The sequence below is a fragment of the Sander vitreus genome, chromosome 8 (assembly GCF_031162955.1).
Source record: "Sander vitreus isolate 19-12246 chromosome 8, sanVit1, whole genome shotgun sequence".
NCBI lineage: Eukaryota > Metazoa > Chordata > Actinopteri > Perciformes > Percidae > Sander > Sander vitreus.
Genome location: NC_135862.1, coordinates 28,873,795 through 28,897,345, shown reverse-complemented (window position 1 = coordinate 28,897,345; position 23,551 = coordinate 28,873,795). Strand labels below are relative to the sequence as shown.

Sequence of the window (23,551 nt, the reverse complement as noted above, 5' to 3'; positions counted from 1 at the left end):
CTTTAACCTAACAAAATGTTTCACTTCTGGTCTCAGCTTCTAAAGAGGAAAAATACAGTGTGCATGAGAAAATATAGGAACACAGGCATTATATGGTAAAATAATACCATACGGAGGGACTCCTCAGCTACACAATAACATATCATCATTAAACATACACATCATTCGGGCCAAATGGCCAACACATCTATCCATCAGTCCAAGAATACTGCTTGTAGAAAGCTACCAGCTACAGTAGTCATACTGTGTGCAATTCATCATTCAGTGGGTTACCTCAAGGTACTTACAGTTAAACAAGAACAATGTCCTGTCAGATCCAAGATACATGGAGGTATATTGTGATAAATAACAGTAATAACATGCACAAAGTCACATATCTCTTCAGAGAATTAATATCTTTGTCACATTATATAAAACAAAATCAAGAAAATTCATATATCTGCACATCCAAAATAAAACTGTTATGATCAAATATTATTAAAATAAAAACAAGTTCAAATACAACGGAAGACCTGCATCCCAATCAATGATCCTATCAATAGTAGTATACAGCATGTTAGGACACGGCATTATATCAATTAGACTTCAGGATTAATAGAACAGAAAATCATATCATCTTAGGCATATATTACACAGTATCATATAATATCATATATCACATCATAACATTCTCAGTCTTTCTTTAATATAGCTTATAGCTTATATTAAGAGCTTTTAAACCAATGAGAGAAGCAGGTTGTGCAAAGGGAAGAGAGGAAACAAGTGCTACTCTGTAGCAAAAGCTGGTTCATTGGTTTATTCTAATTCATATACTAGAAATTATGAAATCATGGATCTACCGAGTGCTAGACCATTCTGTCTTTTAGAGCTTTTTACAGTTAGAAATAAAATGACACAGTGGCCATGTACAGTATGAAACCCATTTCTTCGTTGTAGGCACCTTTTAAACAAACAAAACAGACTTAAAGCTTATTCAATAAATACTGTTGCCTATCTCTTGCCGTCATCATCTTTCTTCATTCTCCCTCCCTCCTCCCTGTAGGTCCAGTATTGTTTCTAAGCTACCAATTGGACACAGTCTAGTCATTGTATCTCTACGGTTGCTCCTGTAACAGGAACAAATGTGCAAGGTTCTACTGAGTCTGACTACTGTGTAGGGCTGGGCAATATATCAATATTATATTGACATTGATGATATGAGGCTAGATATCATCTTACATTTTGAATATCTGCTCGTGTAGTATTCTATTATTATTTCATGTATATTGTTTGCTATTATTTAATGTTTACTCTGTATGTGTGTCTAATATTTTGCTGCTGCAACACCGTTATTTCCCATTTTTTTGGGATCAATAAAAATCTATCTATCTATCTATCTATCTATCTATCTATCTATCTATCGATCTATATCGTAATATCGTGATATGATACAAGTGTTGTCTTTTCCTGGTTTTAGAGGCTGCATTACAGTAAAGTGATGTCATTTTCTGAACTTACCACACTTACTAGCTAGTTTTATTATTTGCCTTTAGCCACTTAGTCATTGTATTCACATGATTGGTGATTATTTATCAAAACTCTCATTGTGTTAACATGTTGTGAAAGCACCAATAGTCAACCCTACAATATCGCCGCAATATCAATCGTTATCGATGTGTTTGGTGAAAAATATCGTGATATTTGATTTTCTCTGTATTGCCCAGCTCTACCACTGTGCTATACACCACCGCTAGCTTAACACAATGTTTATTACATGAGCAAAATTCTAGAACTCAGTGTTTGTAGGTATGAAGCTGTACATGTCCCATCCTGCACGTTTGGTGTTTGCATGCTGAGGGCCTCTGCTCTTCTGCCTCAAGGTCTCTGTAGCAGAAAGGCTCAGCAGGGAGCTCAGCCGTTTGCCATTTCATAAGGTGTGTGCTCTGTAGCCAGCCACCTGCCCACTGCTAAACAGTCTGCATGTCCCAAGTGAGCAAGCAGCACACCGCAGGCAGCACAGAGGCTGCTTTCACTTATAGCACATGGCAGCAGTTGTACTGAGTCAGCGGCAGGATCTTGGGCTTGTTGTGTGTCGGTATGTTCAAGGCCAGAGCTTTCTCACACAGAGGAAACTGAAAGAGTCTCTCACGCAGCTTTATGCTATGTCGTTTCCCCTGCTCTACCCTCGGAGCAGCCTCATCCCGGGTCCCCAATGCATTGTGGGATTGAGATCTGTCTGTTAAGAGGTCATCTCTTCCACCCTCCTCTGCTTTCTCGTCTTGTTCTCCTTCCCTTTCTGTTTTTTGTGCCTCTTTCTCGTTCTGGATGAGTCTGGAAGAGGATGCAGGGAGGAGAGGAGGAGGTTTGTTGGTGTTGTTGTTAGGTTCTGTCCCCTCGTCGTTTCCTTCCTCAGGGCTTGTGGAGTCTGGCTGCCCCTGACAGCACGGTACCCCCAAACCAGGCAGAGATGATGGTGGGGCTTCAGGTGTCTGACTGATCGGCTTGTCTCCATTTCTGACTGGCTGGTCTGAAATCACACACCCACCGTCTTCTTTCTCTATTTCCATCGCCATCTCTTCCTGCTCCTCCTCTTCCTCCTCCTCTATTATCTCCACTAAGCTTCTTAATTTCTGCTTTTCTTCCTCTTCCCTGCACTCTTGATCATCTGCACCATCAAGCATCTCCTCAGCTTCTTTCTCTGGCTCTGCTACTAAACCTTCACCCTCCTTTGCCAAACTGCCTTCCTCCTCCTCCTCCTCCTCCTCCTCTTCTTCTTCTTCTTCCTCCTCACAGATCTGCTGTAGCGCAGGCAGGTTCTTGGTGGCCGGAGGCTCTTCAGCCGGAGGTGGACGGAGGGTGAGGCTGGGCTGCCAGGGGCCAGGGAAAATCTGCTGAGGCGGGGGCCTTGCGGCGAGCAGGTCCCCACATTCAGGTACTCCTGAGCGGGGAGAGCAGGGGGAGAGGGCCCCTGAGAGCCAGTGTGGGGGGGCCTCTGGGCTGAGCAAGGCGTTATCCAGCCCTTGCAGCCAGTGATGAGCCTCGATCTCCTCGAGTGAGGCGCGGCAAGACGGGTCCTTCTGGAGCATCCTGGAGATCAAACTGACCGGGAAAAGACAGAGAGGTTTATTGTTTCATGGAAAGGATATAAGCTGCTTGATTGTTTGCTTTACATTTTGGTGATCAGCCATTACAGCAACTGAATTGGCACAGAGAATTACCCGATTTATATCTGATCTAGGTCATCTCCATGCATAAGTATACTAAAATTGCTTGAAGCCTGTATGAGTTCCTAATGTCCAGAAGGTTGTTCTGTTCTATTCTGCTCCTTTTCTGAAATCAAATACACCAATAAATGAAAGGCGTTCATTCAGGGAGCTTTCAGAGCAAGAACTGCATGCAGATACAGCTGTTGTATCATGCACCACACTAACCACTTTGTCATGTTTCACTATTTTCAAATTGCCAATTTCAACATCCTGGGTGTATATAAGCTCATGTTTAAAAGATAACGTTGGTTTTGTTCAATATTTTTCTCATTGCCAACAAAGCCAATCCAATGAAAAGACCAAAACAACAATGTGTTAGTCCGTCTCTCAATACTTTCTGACTTTCCTTCCCTGTCTTTGGTCTTTTGGTCCCATGCCTATTTATTCCTGCCTCAAGATGTACATCTTACATTTAATTTTTTAAGTCATTTCCTAAAACAGCTGGGCACTGTTGATTGTACCAAACATTATTCAAACATGATTAAATAGTCTATTTTAGGGGAAATACTTTCAGCTGCAGATTAAGATGCATGTGTTGCTCTAGTGAGTATTTATGCCACCATATTGTTGTAGGATTAACTAAAAATAATACAGTCTACGGTGTTCATGGAAATGAAGGAACATGACTTGGGAGTCATGTTCCTTCATGAACAGTGTAGCTCATTTATGTGTTTTTAACACAGAGGAATACGATACATCAGGCTTACTATACACAGACTTTGAATCGAATCATTGGTTGGTTTTGGTCTTTTCACTTGGTTTGTGTGGAGTAGCCTGCTGCACCATCTGGTCATTACCTACACATTTTCACTTTACCTCCAGGGTTTCTGCCAGGTTCACCAGGTTAAATGTAAGATTATTTAACACCTTTTTAATACCACAGAATGCGATTTCATACCTGTTTCACGGTCAAGCACATTGGAAAACCAGTAAAGACAGAAAATTCTCAGCAGTATATAACAATGATTCCTAATAATTCATTAAATTCAGACAACCTGGATAAGCAGCAGAAACTGATTGGAGGGATTAACCAATAAAAATGATTAATTTATAGTAGCAGTAGTACAGTGCTTGCTAGAAGTCTGAGGGTGTTGTCTGAACAGCCTGCTGCGCATGCAATCCACTGCCGAAACAATCCCACTATTAGTTTATAGTGAGGCCTGCAATCAGATACAAAAAACATTTTATAACTAACATCCCTGTCTATGACAGGCATGAGAAAATGATGAAAAAATACTTTTGTAAATTACTTTTTAATACCTTCTGGGGACTTTTTTGAGGTGACTTTTAAGGACCTGCAGACACCCTGTACCAGTGTTTGGATATCTATAGCATATGTAAAAGGGGTCAGCGCTTTTTTAATGTGGATCTGAATTTTTATTTGGATTTGATAAACACCTGCTAACCATCCACTTCCATCCATCCATCCACTTCCATCCATCCATCCATCCGTCCGTCCGTCCATCCATCCATCCATCCATCCATGAAGCGGGGTACACCCTGGACAGGTCGCCAGGCAATCACAGGGCTGACACATATAGAGACAGAAACCATTCACACTCACAGGAAATTTAGAGTCAACAATTAACCTAACATGCATGTCTGTGGGCTATGGGAGGAAACCGGAGAACCCTGAGAAAACACAGGGAGAACATGCAAACTCCACGCAGAAGGGCCCAAGGTGGCCAGTGGGTTCAAACCCACTGTACCACTGTGCCACCCCCATCTACTTTCTCTATTGATTATTTCTCTGTTAAGTCAATAGTGAGCTAGTAACATTATCTGGAAGATAAGGTGAGCTTTTTTTGTTTTTTGTTTTTATCTCAGAGTAAATGTAATTTACTCTCCAAAGCTGCAACAACAGATCAAACTGTATTGATGTTGACCCTAATGTTCTGTGAGCTGAGCACAGTGTGTGTGTGTGTGTTTTTGTTGGCGGTGTAATGAGTGGAAGTGAAGTGGAAGACACATACATATGAGTTTTACTTACTTTCAGAGGTGTGTGTGCCTCTGGCCAGATTGAAATATGGTTTAAGGAGATAGATGTTTTGTACTGAAGAAAACAATAGCAACTATTTGACAGATAACACTCACTGTTTAAAGCCACTGTATTTGCAGCCTCTGAGATAACTAGGACACTAACAGTATCTGAAACTCACACTAATGAGATGATTTTACGGTCAGCAGCTTCTGAAGACAGTGTGACCCACAACATCTATTCCACAGCAGAAAATCTCAGAAAATCTCTCTGGGAGCAGAATAAACCTTTAAATGAAGAATCAATTTACAATCAAGAAAATAAAACCTGCAAAGATAATAAAATCATTTTATGTTACAGATAACCCTTTGTTTTCTGAAGCTGTGATGAGTGAGGAACCTTAATCAACCGTTGCTATGGTTTAGCCTTAGTGTCATCCATCAGTACTCACTCTCTGCAGTCGTCTGAAACATGTTTGGGGACGCAGTAGCGACAGTCCAGAATCATGACCAGCGTCTCGCTGTCGTTGGTTTCCTGGAAGGGAGGGACTCCACACACCAACATGTACAGGATCACCCCAAGGGACCAGATATCTGAAAAAACACAAAAACGTGCCTTAAAATAGCTAATCATGTCATCTCCCTCTGCTATCAGATCATATTTAGAATTCTTTGAACATCATAGTCCATGAGTGATATTTAAAAATAAATGTCCCTTTTAAATATGAATTGAAAACACCATTGCAATTATTTTCTAAAACACACAGATGAGGTGAAAATCTGATTCTGTCTTACAAATCTACATAAAAGGATCAACTGTGGACACACACACACACACACACACACACACACACACACACACACACACACACACACACCCTGGTGCTGAACGACAGTGCTGACGGTGTGTTCTTTTCGCGTCTCCTCCCTTTTCCTTCCTCCTCACCCCCTCCCTCTCGTCCTCATGCAGATGCTGTGAGAGGAGGTCCATGCAAACTCAGAACAGCCTGAACCGGGCGAGAACACTGTGGCCACCGGTTCAAGGAAACACACACACATACACACACACAGAGGAAAGGCAGCTGAGGGCTGAAGGCCATAACAAACAGAGAGCCTGTTGTGGTGTTGTGCTATTCTGAGAATGATCAAGCTTACTCTCTTTTTTCGGTTTCTCCTTGTGTTTCTCCCAAACATTGCTGTTCACACTGTGTGTTAACCCTGATGTAATACTAAATAGAAAAATGGTGGATAATTGACATTATTGACATAATTGACAACATCACTGTGCATGTGTTTATGTTCTTAGCCAGAATTCAAAAACATACCTACTGAACTAAAAACCGTGATCCCCAAACCGTGATGTGAACCGATCCAAGAATTTTGTGAACTGCTCCACCCCTAACGAGCATACATGATCTTCAGAGGATGACTCCTGTGATCCCTGACTTTCCTTCTTTTCTGTATCAGGTCAAATTTTCACTTATTCCAATACTTTCTTTTATGACCAAATAAATACCTGCAAATCTAATAACATTCCATCAGCCTCAGCTGTACTAAATGTTTAGAGCAAATTAGCAACTATACCTGCTTAACATCAGCAAGTTAGCATTGTCATTGTGAGCATGTTAGCATGCTGATGTTAGCATTTATCTCAAAGCACAACCTCACAGAGTTGCCAGCATGGAAACAGTGTAAGTATAACTAAGCATTTTGACATTCATTATTGACTGCTGACAAAAGAAAATCTTGGAAATCTTGATATGAATTTGTTAAAAAAAGAAAGTTGACATCAACATTCTTTTCTGAGAATATACGTACTATTTAGATAAGTTTGAGCTATCAAACTAGTTCACACTATTTAATTTTTTTTTTTTTTAGGTAACAACAATCATTGCATTGCAGAGATCTTAGCCTCGCATTGCCAAATCTATCTCCACAGCTCTGTGGAGTTAAGTCTGACTACACCACACATACGTACATTCTAGGATAGGAGAAAAAAAAATGCTCTGGTTGTTTGCATTTCTTTAAACCAAACACAATCGTCTGGTGCAGCGCTAAGCTCTGGACGGTGGCTCTGCAACATGGTCTCTGGAAGGAACTTGTTTTGGTAGAACATTTGCACCCCGCTAAAGAAAATGCCACATACAATATTAAATGAAGTTAACTGTTCATACAATACACTAATGTGTGCTATTTAAAGCTTTAGTGCTAGCTTTTTGATAATGAACGTCCCTTACATTCAAGCCATTTCCAAATGAGGTGCTACAAAGCTTATAAAGACTATGAGCTCCACACAACTCTCTCTGTATTTGTCAGTATGGCTATGCGCAGAAACTCGAGTGAAGGTAATTACCTCCTCTGAAGAGCCCATCATGTTTTTTTAATCCTCCATGTCCTTTGTGGCTACTAGCAACTGCGTGGAGGAGGGGTGGTGCGCGATCACGGAAGGCTTGTATCATGCTGATGCGCCGTCAGTTTTGTTTGTCATTCCTCATGGGAGTGACAAAAACTATGCACTACAGCTTTAAATTAGCTGGATACATGGTTAAACGTATTTGCTCTTACCAGTGTTTCGCTGTGTGTACTTCGTCCATAGCAATCCCCACTAATCAGTCCCAAAACATCCCAGTTAGACATGAAATGCTGTAAACATGTTCTTTAAATCTTAACAATCATTTCCCAAAAGAACCAAGCAGGCCCGACTTGTTGCACAATCCAAATTTTCTTCAAAACTGGCAATTGTAGCTCGAAGTTTGTTGTTGTTTCTCTGAAGCGAAGGGATTTTCAGAACGGCAACACACAGAAAGCAGAAGGTGAGGGACATCACGCTCTGGATGTCAGGCAATTATCCTGGAAACATACTTACGTTGATCCATACTACAGAGATCTGGACTATCTGCATTTTCATGACACTTTACAAAGAGATTAATAAACAATAGTTGTATCAGCAAAGACTTGAGTGGCCGAACACAAGCCGGTGTGGTTGATGGTGTGTCCTCAAACTCATTACTTATACAAAATGGTGTCCCTCAGGGGTCCATTTTGGGGCCCATTTTATTTACTATTTATATAAATGACTTGTGTCAGAATGAAACAAAAGCAAAGTGTCATTTTTATGCGGATGACACCATTTTGTATTGTTCTGCCTCATCCGTAACAAGGGCCTCAGAGGACCTGCAATCTGCTTTTAACATTATTCAGAAGAATCTCCATAAACTGAGACTTGTATTAAACTCTGACAAAACTAAAATGATGTGCTTTTCTAAATCAAGGAACACAGACGATGCTTGTCAGATTGTTTCACTAGATGAGAGAGTAATTGAATGCAAATATCTTGGCTTCTTCTTAGAAGGAAGTTTGTCCTTCAAGCAGCATATAGAGTGTCTAACAAAAAAACTTAGAGTAAAGTTGGGTTTCTATTATAGAAACAAAGGCTGTTTCTCTGTTAGTGCGAGAAAAACACTTATACAAGCAACATTTCTGTCAATGCTGGATTATGGTGATATTTTATACATCTTCTCTGAAATTGCTGGACTCAGTATACCATGCAGCACTAAGATTTGTAACTAATTCTAGTTTTCGTACTCATCACTGTAGCTTGTATGAGAGTGTTAGTTGGCCTTCTTTGCATAATCGCAGGTTGGAGCATTGGTATATTTTTCTTTTTAAGGCCATACTGTGTAAACTGCCTCCTAACTTATGTTCTCTCCTGACTCCTAAAGTCACTACCAGGAAATATAATCTTCGATCATATGGGCAAATCATGTATGACATTCCCCGAACGCGAACTGTTTTCGGTGAAAGTGCCTTTACATTTTTTGCACCCTCATCCTGGTATAAACTGCAGAATCATCTTAAATTAGACTACCTACCAACATTGATACAGTTTAAAATCAGGATAAAGGATTATTTGAGTACTAAATGCACATGTGCTGCTACTGAGCGCTGCTGGCGATTATGTTGAGATGATGTTAATTTGCCAACTGTTTTTTGTGTTGTTTGTTTTTGCTGTATATTTTAAATATGGAACTTTTGTACTGCTGTCTTGGCCATGACTCCCTTGAAAAAGAGATTCTGAATCTCAATGGGATTTCTCCTGGTTAAATAAAGGTTAATAAAAAAAATACACAAAAAACACCTGCCTTTGTAAATAAACTTGTTATAATATCCAAAGCAGATTAGATTAACAGGAATTAAAAAACTCTTTCCGAACACAATTAAATTCAAACACTGTAGTTCATTCAGATCCCTATCCATGGATTCGCCCACGTACCAGTCCCATGTGTGATAAGCATTCAGCCATTGTCCCACATTATACTCATGATGGTCCAAACATCGGCCCTCAGTCCTCGCCACACTCGTGCACGCTCAATTTAGTCTAAAGACGTCTCATGCAACAGAATGATGAAGCCACTGAGTGCTGGGACTGGGAGTGTACTTTTCTCTGCTCGATGGGGAATATCACATATTCTCACCATGTATTAGTGGACTGGAAACAACGCACACACGCTCATACAAGCACGCACGCACTCACATACTCTCACACTCTCTCTCTCACACACACACACAACAAAAATTTGCCTTAAACTGCAAATCATGTCAGGCCTAAAAAGCCTACAATTCTTCTGCTACAAGATCATATTTACAATTCTGTGAACATCAAAGTTCATAGATATTTAAAAATAAACATCCTTTTAAATTTGACTTGTAAACACCCCTCTAGTTATTTTCTAAAGCAGCAAACAGATGACGTGAAAATCTGATTTTGTCCTACAAATCTAAATAAAAGGATCAACTGTGGATTATGGTAAAAATAACAGCATTACTTATTAAATCTATTATATCTTGCCTCCACCATATCATCAACAGAGAACTCAAAGGTCAGGGTGAACAGAGTGCTTTTCTTGCCGAGTGGTACGAAAGATTACATTAGGTTATTTCTCAATGAGCTGAAAATATAGGAAAATGCAAGGAAAGTGCATGAGTAACAGCACCAGTTCTATGTGTCTACAGTTTGAGGCTTAAGTTGCAGATTGTGGCAGGCTTGGTGCTTGTGCTTGACCCCGGACTCAAACACACACACACACACACACACACACACACACACACTCACACACTTACTTCCTGGTGCTGAACGACAGTGCTGACAGTGTGTTCTTTTTGCGTCTCCTCCCTTTTCCTTCCTCCTCACCCCCTCCCTCTCTCGTCCTCATGCAGATGCTGTGAGAGGAAGGCCATGCAAACTCAGAACAGTCTGAACCGGGCGAGAACACTGTGGCCACCGGTTCAAGGAAACACACACACACACACACACACACACACACATACACACACGCAGAGGAAAGGGAGCTGAGGGCTGAAGGCCATAACAAACAGAGAGCCTGTTGTGGTGTTGTGCTATTCTGAGAATGATCAAGTTTACTCTCTTTTTTTCTGTTTCTCCTTGTGTTTCTCCCAAACATTAGAAATAGGAACACTGCACATGCTGTTCACACTGTGTGTTAACCCTGATGTAACACTAGAAATAAAGCCAGATCACGTCTTATAACTGCACTCCATTTATAAAAAGTGATTAAAACACAGTAGCGCATTAATCTTAAAAGATTGTGGATAATTGACTTATCACTACATTTTCAGTAGTTGAAGTTCTTTTAACCGTCAATTTGATAATTTGTAGGTTTCTTCACACATTTTGTTTTCTCCCCTGGCTGCTGTATTCAGTTCCGAACAAAAAACTATTTTAATTTTTTTTTTACTTTAGAGGGGTTCTATGCATTTTCCACAAATTATTGCATCTACATGTACTGTATGCATTTTTCATGTGTTTATGATTAACAACAGCACATTTTGTCTCATTATTTATTAGCCATGCTATAGCTGTAGCACTATAGATGGCATTGTTGGTCAGTCATTCAGTCAGTCAATCACTCTGGTCTGGACTGAAAGATCTCAATAACTATTGGATGCATTGACATCAAATTTTGTATGAGCATACATGATCTTTACTATGAATAAATATTCCAATACGTTGATTTATGACCAAATTAATACCTGCAAAACCAATAACATTCCATCAGCCTCGGCTGTACTTAATGTTTAGCGCAAATTTGCAAATGTTATAATGCTAAACTGATGGTGAACATGGTAAACATTATACCCGCATGTTAGCATTGTCATTGTGAGCATGTTAGCATGCTGATGTTAGCATTTATCTCAAAGCACAGCCTCACACGACTGCCAGCATGGAAACAGTGAGTATAACTAATCATTTTGTCATTCATTATCTTAGATTGCTGACAAAAGTGGAAGTACTTGTTTAAAAAAAAAAAGAGTTGACATCAACATTCTTGTCTGAGAATATACGTTCTATTTAGATAAGATAAGGATGCAGCATCATTGCTTGTGCAATCACATTAGTTCACACTAATATGACAATATAATAATATATGGCCATTATAAAATACATATAATAATATGTTTTAGGTCACAGACAACCATTGCATTGCAGAGATCTGGATTATCTGCATCCTCATAACACTTTACAAAGAGATTAATAAACAATAATAGAGTCGTATCAGCAAAGACTTGAAAAAATGGCAGATGACGTCAAACACCTGCCTTTTTAAATAAACTTGTACATTATAATATCCAAAGCAGGGTAGATAACATAGATAACAGGAATAAAAAAAACTCAACTCTTTCAGAACCCAATAAAATCCAAACACTGTAGTTCATTCAGATCCCTATCCATGGATTCTCCCACATACCAGTCCCATGTGTGATAAGCATTCAGCCATTGTCCCACATTATACTCATGATGGTCCAAACAACAGCCCTCAGTCCTCGCCATACAATGTACAGTCATGTGCATGCTCAATTTAGTCTAAAGACGTCTTATGCAACAAAGAAGAGAAGCCACTGAGTGCTGGGACTGGGAGTGTACTTTTCTCTTCTCGCTGGGGAATATCACATATTCTCACCATGTATTAGTGGACTGGAAACAACGCACACACGCTCATACAAGCACGCACGCACTCACATACTCTCACACTCTCTCTCTCACACACACACAACAAAAATTTGCCTTAAACTGCAAATCATGTCAGGCCTAAAAAGCCTACAATTCTTCTGCTACAAGATCATATTTACAATTCTGTGAACATCAAAGTTCATAGATATTTAAAAAATAAACATCCTTTTAAATTTGACTTGTAAACACCCCTCTAGTTATTTTCTAAAGCAGCAAACAGATGACGTGAAAATCTGATTTTGTCCTACAAATCTAAATAAAAGGATCAACTGTGGATTATGGTAAAAAATAACAGCATTACTTATTAAATCTATTATATCTTGCCTCCACCATATCATCAACAGAGAACTCAAAGGTCAGGGTGAACAGAGTGCTTTTCTTGCCGAGTGGTACGAAAGATTACATTAGGTTATTTCTCAATGAGCTGAAAATATAGGAAAATGCAAGGAAAGTGCATGAGTAACAGCACCAGTTCTATGTGTCTACAGTTTGAGGCTTAAGTTGCAGATTGTGGCAGGCTTGGTGCTTGTGCTTGACCCCGACTCAAACACACACACACACACACACACACACACACACACACACACACAATATATATATATAAACCAGATGTTGAGATAAAAAGCTTGTGCACAGAGTTCAGCAGTACTGCAAAGAGGAACAGAGTGAATGATCCTGTTTCTTTTGAGGGCCGCCCTTTTGAAGTGCACATTTCAAGACCAAATACGTCATAAGGGGTCAACCAACTCAGCTCCATTCCAAAGGGACCTCTAAGTTCAGAAAAAAAAAAGTTCAGGCCTTTTTTGCCCACATATGGAAGACAAAACTGACTATATCAGCATGAATTGCATGGTCATAACATTAAATTATGCATTCAGGTCATCATCACTGATAAACATTCTATATGTTATAAACCGGACCAAATTAAAGCCATTTTTCTCATGATCTCGACAAAGTCCATTTTTTTCTGATATGATTATCTTCTAACTCTGATAGAATGATCCTGATAAAGCTGTGAAGCAGATGATTATTATGTACATGTATTGTGCATGCAGATGTGCATTTTTCTTTTATAGGCATCATTGTCACTATTTATGTTGTGACCTTCTAGTTACAGTAGAGTAGCACAGGTGTGATAACCACTCTGATTTAACATTGCATTATTTCTTGGGAATCAGATGATTCATGGATAATTTAAGACATGTTACGTGTTCTTAAAATGGGTGTGTGTACAGCGATTTAGTACTGTACCTACATAACTGTGGGGGATTTGCGAGAGACAGATTCTAACATAATTTTGAATTTTAGTCTCTATTGTGAGTTTAGCTCCAAAATAATAGATCCTACATTTCCTATAATGCAACTCAGTAGCATATATTGTTAGACCCTCCCTGATGTCATCATCAGGGTTATTTTCTCAAACTTTAGAAATCTTCTCCAAAACCGAGAAGACATTACACAACTGTTTTCACAGGCTTCGTACTCTCCATGACAAGTAAACTGATCGTCTTATGTAATATTGGTGAAGTGCCTCTGTAAAAATTGAACAGACTTTGTTATTCAATAAATGCAACATGGTTTTGGACAAAACAGAAGATTTCGTGAAATAAAATATATTCAAAGTACTTCTCCTTTAAGTTTGTAGTCAGAATCAATGAGGTGGACAGTTGATGTCCACTTCATGTGTCTTAGAGCAGCTTTACGCACTCACACACACATGCTGCTCGCAAAGGACTTATTTGTGTTTTAAATTTCCCCCAAAGTGATGTAAATGTTTTTGGGATTTTGTTGCTAAGAGGGATGATCTGCACTGTTTTATTTCTAACTCTTGGTGGTGTGTTGGTGCTGGGCTTTGCCAGCTTTGGAAAAGTCCTTGTTGATATGAACAGTTGAGCCTTCAGGTTGATATGAAAACATTGACAAAGAGGTTTTGTCTGTAAAAAACCTTCATGATTCCATGCTGCTTCCAGCTGAGCAACAAGCAACCATCAGCTGGAGCAGAGAAATTAGTGGAATCTGCCATTTACTGTTTTAGAAAGTAGCTTTTTCTCCAATTAAACTCAATTTCTGCTGCACTCAAAAATATGTAAGTGGTGTAGCATTGCCTGCTTGGCTCAATTATCCAAGTTTATAAGACAAGTGGACCACATAATAAATAAATAGGCCCAGAAATGAAACCATGACCACATGTCACAATCACATTCAATGCTATTGAACACCTCATAGCCTAAAAAAGAGTGTGTAGCTGATGCCCAGAGAGGCTTACAGTATCTGCCAAAAGCAGAACTTTCTCCTGCTCAGAACATAGTCCACCAATTAAGGTCCCCCTGTCTTCTTATCTGACATTTACTGTAGGGGTGGGGGGAAAAAATCGATACAGCATAGTATCGCAATATTTTCCATGGCAATACTGTATCGATACACAGACATCGATCTTTTATTATATATGTCTTGGTCAGTTTATCTGCTTGACAATCCCATTTTGCAGCAATACAATTGAAGTGAGATAAACAAACAGAGACATTTATCTTTTTAGATAAAACAGATGTTGACAAAGTTTCCTTTAGGGACATAATTTGAAATTGGGAAAAATTTGAAGTTGGAAAAAAAGGTAATTATTGCAATATATCGCAGAATATTGCAATATGTTGAAAATTGCAATAATATCGTATTGTGACATAAGTATCGTGATGATATCGTATCGTGAGGCCTCTGGTGATTCCCACCCCTAATTTACTGTAACTTTATTGCCAAGCACTTCTCCATCATAACTCACCAAACCTTTTCATATTTAGATTCAGGCATAGCACATTCATATACATCAGAGATGTTCACAAGTCAAAGTTTTTGGAAGTCCAAGTCGAGTCTCAAGTCTTTGAGCTCGAGTCCAAGTCAAGTCTCAAGTCTTTGAGGGGCAAGTTCAAGTCAAGTCTCAAGTCTTTTGCCACAAGTCCAAGTCAATACTGAAGTCTCTGGCCATCTGATCTAACACTGTTTTGTTAAATCTTATGAATTAAAAGCACATCCTGTAGCTACCTTCCATACAGTAGGCCAGCAGAATCAAAAACATTTGTAGGATAACTTTATGGGGTCTACTGCAATGTAGAGATGGTCCGATACTCATTTTTTGCTTCCCGATACCGATTCCGATACCTGAACTTTCAGATCGGGTCGATACTGAGTACTGATCCGATACCAGTGTGTCATATATTTTATTATGTTTTAACAGCTGTATACTACTATCTCTGTATGGATGCGATATTATGTATAACAGCTGTATACTACTATCCCTGTATGGATGTGATATTATTTCTATCTTTGTTGTCAGTCTGGCTCAGGTTAAACTTTTTCTGAAACATGAACGATGAACGCCCCAGAACCTTCTTTTATTCTGCAGTTTGACAATCAGTTATAATGGAAAAAGAACATAAATAAACTACTTTAACGTAGATTTTCTTTAGGGCTTTATTACGTGGTATCGGATCGGTGTATAAACTCCAGTACTTCCCGATACCGATACCAGCGTTTTAGGCAGTATCGGAGGAACATCTCTACTGCAATGCAATCTGAAGAAACACAAATTAAGAACTCTTGTTTTAATTTCATAACTGTATTTTTCAACATTTTGGTATCTGCACCAAAGAATGCATGTTTGTCTGTGTTACTAACTGGCTGTAAAGCCCAACCTCAACATGCATTACATTTTTCAGTGTTCAAAGTTTAAGGGAAACATCTATATCAAAAGTTAATAGAAAAACATAAACAAAATAGAAAAAAATAGAAATACATGAATGAATTTAGATTTCAAAAGCAATAATTGCATGAAAACAGGTTGTTGACGAGTCTCGAGTCTGAGTCAAGTCTGTAGTCTTTGGGTCGAGTCGCAAGTCAAGTCTGAAGTCAGCTGTTTGTGCGACTTAAGTGCGACTCGAGTCCGAGTCTCAGACTCGAGTCCCCATCTGTGATATACATACAAACTTTAATTTGTGGCCTCCTTAGTCTGTGACAAACCATACCCAGTTCTAACAAATCTTAAGTTGTGATCACTAGAACAAAAGACCATTTGGCCAAGACAAACATTTATCATTAATAACTATTGTAGTCTCCATTGCCATACCTATCTCCACCACGCTGTATCAGTACTGGAGTATGGTCTGGCTACACTGCTTATCATTCTGGGAAAGAGGAAAAACACTCTGGCTTAATTGCATTTCTTTAAACAAATCACAATCGTCTTGCACACGTTGGATGCAGCAACGGTGCCCTTGCAAAACAGATAGCGGAGATAGCAGAAGGGGGGAAGAATGCCTGAGCGCAGGATGTCAGGCTTTATCCCAGCACTGTACATACGGTAAACCAGACTACACCACTAGTGACGTCCTTCCACTAAAGTCTGTGAACCTAACGTGAAGCCTAACATTAACACTTAGACCTCAAAAACGCACATGCTCAGCACAGTAATGGGCCGATATAATGTAACTGTAGTATTAGTAGCAGTGTTTATCTTTGTCAAAGTCAAGAGACCCAATTGACCCACGTGTCTCTCCTCCACATCATATGACTATCATCTCTCGTACACATACACGCACGCACACACACGCACACACACACACACACACACACACATCCTATAACAGAGCATGCATATACTGAAAAGACTCCAGCAGTGAAGGAACCACAGTGAATTAAACCACATTCTGTTTATAGACAGAAATATCAAAGAGACACAGAGAGCAGCCTCTGTGTGTGTGTGTGTGTGTGTTTGTGTGTGTGTGCGTGCGTGCATGCACGCATGTGAGTGTGTGTGTGTGTATAGAGATGGGTTTATGAGTCACCTTATTAAGCTGAGATCACTAAGGGACATCTCTTCCTCTGTGCAGCTAAGGATTATCACCAGACCCGGACTGGCCATCGTTAGCACCGGGGGAATACTTGGTGGCTAGCCAGCTGATAGGCCCGGAGTGTCAGACCAGTGTTAACCCTAACCTTAGAGACCTGTGGGACCGCCGGCAATTTCGGCCGACATTACTGTCTTTATAAGGCTGTAGCGGGCTCTTAGATGAAGATATTTGTATCATATGAAACTAGACGATCTAAGGAATTAATTGGTACCAACCAGGTAAAGCTAGCCTGTCTGAATGGGAGCTAAATAACGCTATAAGGTTAGGCTAAATTTTGGCGAGGGAAAAATTGGCAAAGCCATTTTCTAAAGGGTCACTTGACCTCTCACCTCAAGATATCTGAATGAAAATGTTTTTCTATTGGTACCCATGAGTTTCCTTTTTTACAGACATACCCACTTTATGCAAAACCCATGCCGTCTCATGCAGTATAAATGTGTTATTTATGCCAATTCTAAAATGGTGTATTTTAATATTTCTACATACTGGGGTTGCTAAACAGTCTTGGAGCTGCATAAATTGAATATGGCTGCAAAGCTGAGACCCCTGTGGATTAAATTAGCCCAATTGTATTCATGTGTGATACTGTTAGTCCCCATTGTACCCATTTTATTGTCGTGAATCAATTTTTAGAAACTTTACCTCACTGTATAAATCTACCTATTATGACCTCTAGGATAATCACAGCCTCATAAAACTGTACAACCACAAACTTGAGACCTAGCGCATTCAGAGGATGTGTGGCTTTCATAGGTATATTGACAATAAGGGGGTTTCTCAGCAGTTTCCTGAACATAAGCACTCGCCATCCAATTGAAGAACAATTCTTGCAGAAATCTCCAAATGTCAAAGGTTTTTGATACCAAATCACAACACATATTTTTCTATGGTGTTTCCCAAGGTCTTGATGTCTTAATGTAGTATTTTGGAGGGATTTCTGACCATTTTTGTCAATTCTCACGTGCCCAAAAATGGTTATATTTCAGCATCAAATCCCTGTAAGTAATGCTATCAACCCAAAAGTTGCTGCAACAGCTTATGAGACATAATTGAGCATGATAATGGCCATCATAAGAGTAAACAGAAAAAAAGCATAACAGCATACGTGGGCTGTTGTGAATGTGTGAATATTGGCCTGGACAGCTGTTAGATTCCTGGCCTGAATCCTTCATCATCAGTCTGGCCCTGATTATCACACACACTATATGTACAGTATGGGTGTGTGTGTGTGCGTGTGGGTGATGGAGGTGTACATTTCTAACAAAGTGATGATGTAATCGTGATATTCACAGGTTGAATCATGTTAAAATAGAACCGAAAAGTGCACTAGAGTTGAGGTGAGGCAGAAAGCAGTCTTGGAGGATGTAATAACATACACAAATGGATTTAAATGGACGCCTTTGTGTGGACACTTTTAGAAACAGGAACTCACATGAAAAAAGGAACTAATGCAACAAATAAGTCATGTTGAAGTTATGGATGTATGTGAGCAGTGTTTCTTCATCGCCACTCCTTCATCATGCCATTGGTTAACAAAGAAAAAACATTACACCAAGACTATTAGGCTATAAGCAAGATAATATGAGAAAAAGAAAACCCAAGACCATTAGTTTCTTAAATAACACTTTCACTGGCTTTAACACATTTGCAACTCATCCTTGCCATAGGCAGTAAAACAAATGCTATAGATCTGTCCACAAGAACACCTAATTGCAGTTGGGAAACATTTGTATTCAGTGTGGATGCTTTTGTAGTCACCAGAAAAAAAAAGAGGCCAAACCCTGCCAAAATCCATCCTAGTCCAGCTTAGCAGACAAGACCACCAACCTCCCTGAATCCAACATGCTGTGTGTCCCACCAGGGACCAAATCCCTCAGTTTTCCTTCTGTTCCTATGTCAAATCCTACAATCTATTGGCCAGCCTCACCTCTAATGTTGCACAGATCCCAGCAGTACAGACCAACCTTTCTACTATGGATAAACAGTGATGCATAGCACTATCTCTTTCTGCCATCTATCTCTGTCTATCTCTCTCTTTATCACACACACACACACACACACACACACACACACACACACACACACACACACACACACACACACACACACACACACACACACACACACACACACACACACACACACACACACACACACACACACACACACACACTTGCTATGCAGTGTGAGAGACCAGTGGTGAGCTGCAGTGTTTGGTTCTACTGCAGAACTCACTGTTGGCTCATGACTGGCTGGCTTGCTTAGACTGACCCAGATACACACACTAATCCTTTATGGACATACACACACATAGTACAAACAAGCATAGATCCATATACACACAGGCAACAAACAAATACAAACTCATAATTATGAAAGGGCATACAGAGCAGGATACACACTTAATACAAGAAAATACACACGAGGGGTCGGGGGGTTGAGGGCGGGCGCACACACACACACACACACACACACACACACACACACACACACACACACACACACACACACACACACAAAGAACCAGCCCTCCAGTTGAATTTGGCATAAGGACTATTTGTCATGTTATTAATTTGCCGTTTTTGTTTCAATGCTCATTCTCTGAAACACCACATGACAATAACAACTTCACCTCATCTGATAGTGTTCGAAAGCTGCACAACAGCCGAAGCAGCTTGAAAGTGTTCAGAACAAAATGGAAATCTGAACATCTACAATTACATGACAACTTGGCAAAACTGATGTGAGAACTAATGCGGGTTCAAATGCTTATCTCAGAACAGAATGACTAGGATGTTGCGTATAGCCCCTGGCTATGATTTGAATATATGCAAATGTGTTATGTCAGAATCAGCAGCAAAAACAATGTGTCTAACTAGAAGCTTGCACATATTGCTTATCTAAGCAAGTGGTTCCAACCTTTTTAGCGTGTGACCACTTGTCACTGGCTACTTGTCGTAAATAGTTTAACCAAAGAGTTTTTTCTCCTTGTATCATATAAATCATTCACCATAGGTAAAATTGTCTAGTAGTTCCAGAATAGGAAGAAATTAAGCTATGCTTAGAGGAAAGTCGGACATATTAAACATAACTGGATGTAGCACATGTATTTTATGCTTTTCTTTTCTGTTGATGACTGAGTTTTCTAGTTGGTTTCTGACCCTTCAGATTTCTCCTGTGTCCCCATGTGGGAGTTAGGGTTAGTTCAGTTAATGCCCAGATGCAAAAAAAGGTCACATTTTCGGTATCATTATCTGTTTCTCACCCACAGCTGGAGCATCATACTCTTCTCCCAGCAGAATCTCTGGAGCAGAGTACGCCAGCGACCCACAGCTGGTGGCCAACATTGTCCCGGGTTGGAATAGGTTGCTGAACCCAAAGTCTGTCAGCTTCACTGCCCCTTGCTGGGGAAAGAACACCACATTTTCGGGCTTCAGATCCCGGTGCACCACATGGAGCTGGTGGCAGTACGCCACAGCACACACAATCTGGGCAAAATGGCGCTTGGCGGTGCCCTCAGCCACGCCTCCCTCATGACGGAGGATGTAGTCGTAGAGGTCGCCCCCCTCGGCCAGCTCCATGACGAGGTACAGGGTGGTGGGCGTGTCGATGACCTCGTAGAGGCGAACCACATTGGGATGCTGCACCAGCCTCATGCACCTGAAAATAATTAGTAAGGAGAGTAAGATAATTGTCAAAGTAATCCGAGGAACTAAGAATATTACCTATTAATAGAGTTTTAAATAAGGATGATTTGAGTGATGCAACGCCTTCAGGGCACCTTATAATTTAGGCATTCTTTTTTTGTTTGTTCCATGTTTGCTCAGATTAGATTTAGATGATCAAACAGTCTGCCAAAAAATTGCTACAAAGTGCTCCCACTTTTGTTTTTCAACCAGTTTTTAACCTTTTTCTAAACTTTCTAAAATATTATATTATATATATTCAATATAATAATACTTAATTACTATTATTTACCTCACTTCCTGTAAGAGGTGGCTTGTTGCCATAACATCAAGTTTTGTCTTGTCAATCATCTTGACAGCAACCAGTTGCCCAGTGTTGACATGACGAGCCAGTTTGACCACAGCAAAGTGGCCCCTGCCCAATGTCCGACCCAGTTGGTACAGTCCGCTGAGATCAGAACGACTGGGGCTGCGACTGGGGTCCAGATGTCCATCCTGGGCTGAGGTTATTTCTCCAGAGGAGTCCATGTTTGAAACAAAGAGGGGGTTCGGAGGAAAAGAGCAATTGAACTGGAGGGCTTTAGGAAGATGGAGAAAGGGGCAAAAGGAAATAGTAGACGGAAAATAGTTAGAAAAATAGGGAAGAGAGGGTGCAGGGCAGCAAAGTTCCTCACTGATAGGGAGTTTCCTGTCAGGACAAAGAAAAGACAACGCAATGAGACAAAATGACAACATGATGATGATTTTGGCCTTGGCCCAAAGGGAAAAGGGCTTAGATTAGGTCAGTTGACACTAATGCCTCATCCCTTCAAGCACTGGACCAAAAATAGATTGATATTTCACATATTTTAACAAAGGCAGAGAAGACTGAACAAGTTCAAATTAATTGGTGAAGACTAGATTGCAATGTATACATTGCATTGTAGTAGACTGAGAGCAGTAGAGGGTAAATATTATTTTATTGTCTGATATTGAAGGGGCTGTGTTTGTCTCTATCTCAAATAACACCCAGCCAGCACTAATGGCATGCCAAATCAATACTGTAACAGGAAACCATAATGTGTGTGTGTGTGTGTGTGTATATGTGTGTGTGTGTGTGTGTGTGTGTGTGTGTGAGTGAGTTTGTGTGTCATTAGTTTGGCTAAGAGGGTCAGAAGGTGGCATTAGACCTGATGATGTCATCATCAGATCTTCCCCAAGGTAACAAGTTCAGCTGCCATCATTATCTTCATTACCATGGTCATCATCAATACAATTACCACTGTCAACTTCATTGAAGTTCTTTATAGATAATAGATCTTTATCCTATTCATCCTCATCACTGTCACAGCTCACCATCAACATCATCTCTTATTTATCACTATATGGCAGCACCACTATTCCCATTAAAGGCAACAGCAGCCTTTTCCCACATGTTTAAAGCCCCTCTCATAGCTTTACTGTGCCAATGGTACAGAAGTAGGCTACGTTAGGCCTCACCGTGTTTAAATGCGTTGATATCCTTGGCTGTACAGTTTTATCAGATCTAAAACACTGCGAAAACCTGCCTACGGGCTGCTACCCTTGTGGTAAGGCCAGCTGCTCTCTACTTGGTCTTAACTGCAGTCCCGACTTGGCACATACGCATGTACAGTAGTCATCCTCCTGGCTGCTGCTCAACACCTCCAAACAAACGCTACTAACAACCTCACTGACAGCGCCACAGGAATATAATGCCGCTGCTGGACAACAGAGGCAGCTATAAAAACACAGTAACGTCGGTACCAACTTACCATTGTTGTGCAAATATCCCGTAGCTGCGAGCTGTTAAGCCAAAAGTTATTTCTGTCACCCACAGCCTCACACTTGGTGTCACCGCTGAATTCAGACGTAGAAAATGACAGCACTGCCTTTTCGTTTTCTTTCATAATATTCCATGTTTGCGGTCCATGTGTGCACATACTTTTCCCATAAGTGTCTGCCTTCTGCCTCAATTCATTCCAGAGGCTCGAGCTGTGTGACCGCGCGCCCGCTTCGCGAAACGAGATACACACAAGAGTGGGACAGAACATTTCGTGCGCGCGCGTGCACGTACATACGCGCGTGTGTCCAGCTTCCTTCTGACGTCAATACATTCCAACTCGCTCCCGCGGCGCAGCAGCAGCAGCCAGCGGCCGCGAGCCTATAGTACGCATGCTCGTTGTCAGTGGAGCGAGGAAAATGACTGAATGAATGCTTAGGAAGTCCAAGAAATTATATAACTGACTAATATGTGGTTTTCTTAAAATAGTAAGGAGGCACAATAAGCTATGCCATAACACAGCTATACCGGTAACGCACATTCCTGAGATGCTTCAATGACAGGCTAGTAGGCCTAATGACTTTATTAATTTGGCCGGAATTCACACACAACCACACAGGGCCACGAGGGAAATGAAGACCTAAACAAAAAAGTGTTTTTTATTTATCCCCTTTTTGCCCTTAGAATGGGAGCGTCCTATGGACAATTCGAATAGCATTCCTGTACCATCTATATAGGGAGCCAGTGTGTATAGTATTTAGTGACCTCGTGGAAATGTAAAAAGTGTGTGTGTTTGTGTGTTAGCCTATTTTAATGTTAATTAATTATATGATGTTATATGTAGCATCACCTTACAAACATTCACATTCTTAAACGTCCTGCATATTATGTATTTTTGTTATCTTGTTTTAGAGTTCAAGCATTGTTATATT

General features: G+C 40.3%; 1 protein-coding gene across 1 annotated transcript; it reads right to left on the bottom strand.

Annotated features, from left to right (window-relative positions):
- Window positions 1-487: 487 nt before the first annotated feature.
- Window positions 488-22,888, bottom strand: snrkb (SNF related kinase b). The gene is made up of 5 exons (XM_078257739.1): window positions 22,612-22,888; window positions 21,132-21,527; window positions 20,419-20,813; window positions 5,675-5,816; window positions 488-3,078 (listed from the first exon to the last, which is right to left on the bottom strand). The coding sequence occupies exons 2-5, from the start codon at window positions 21,365-21,367 to the stop codon at window positions 2,013-2,015; spliced, it is 1,839 nt and encodes a 612-aa protein (XP_078113865.1). The 5' UTR covers window positions 21,368-21,527; window positions 22,612-22,888; the 3' UTR covers window positions 488-2,012.
- Window positions 22,889-23,551: the final 663 nt, after the last annotated feature.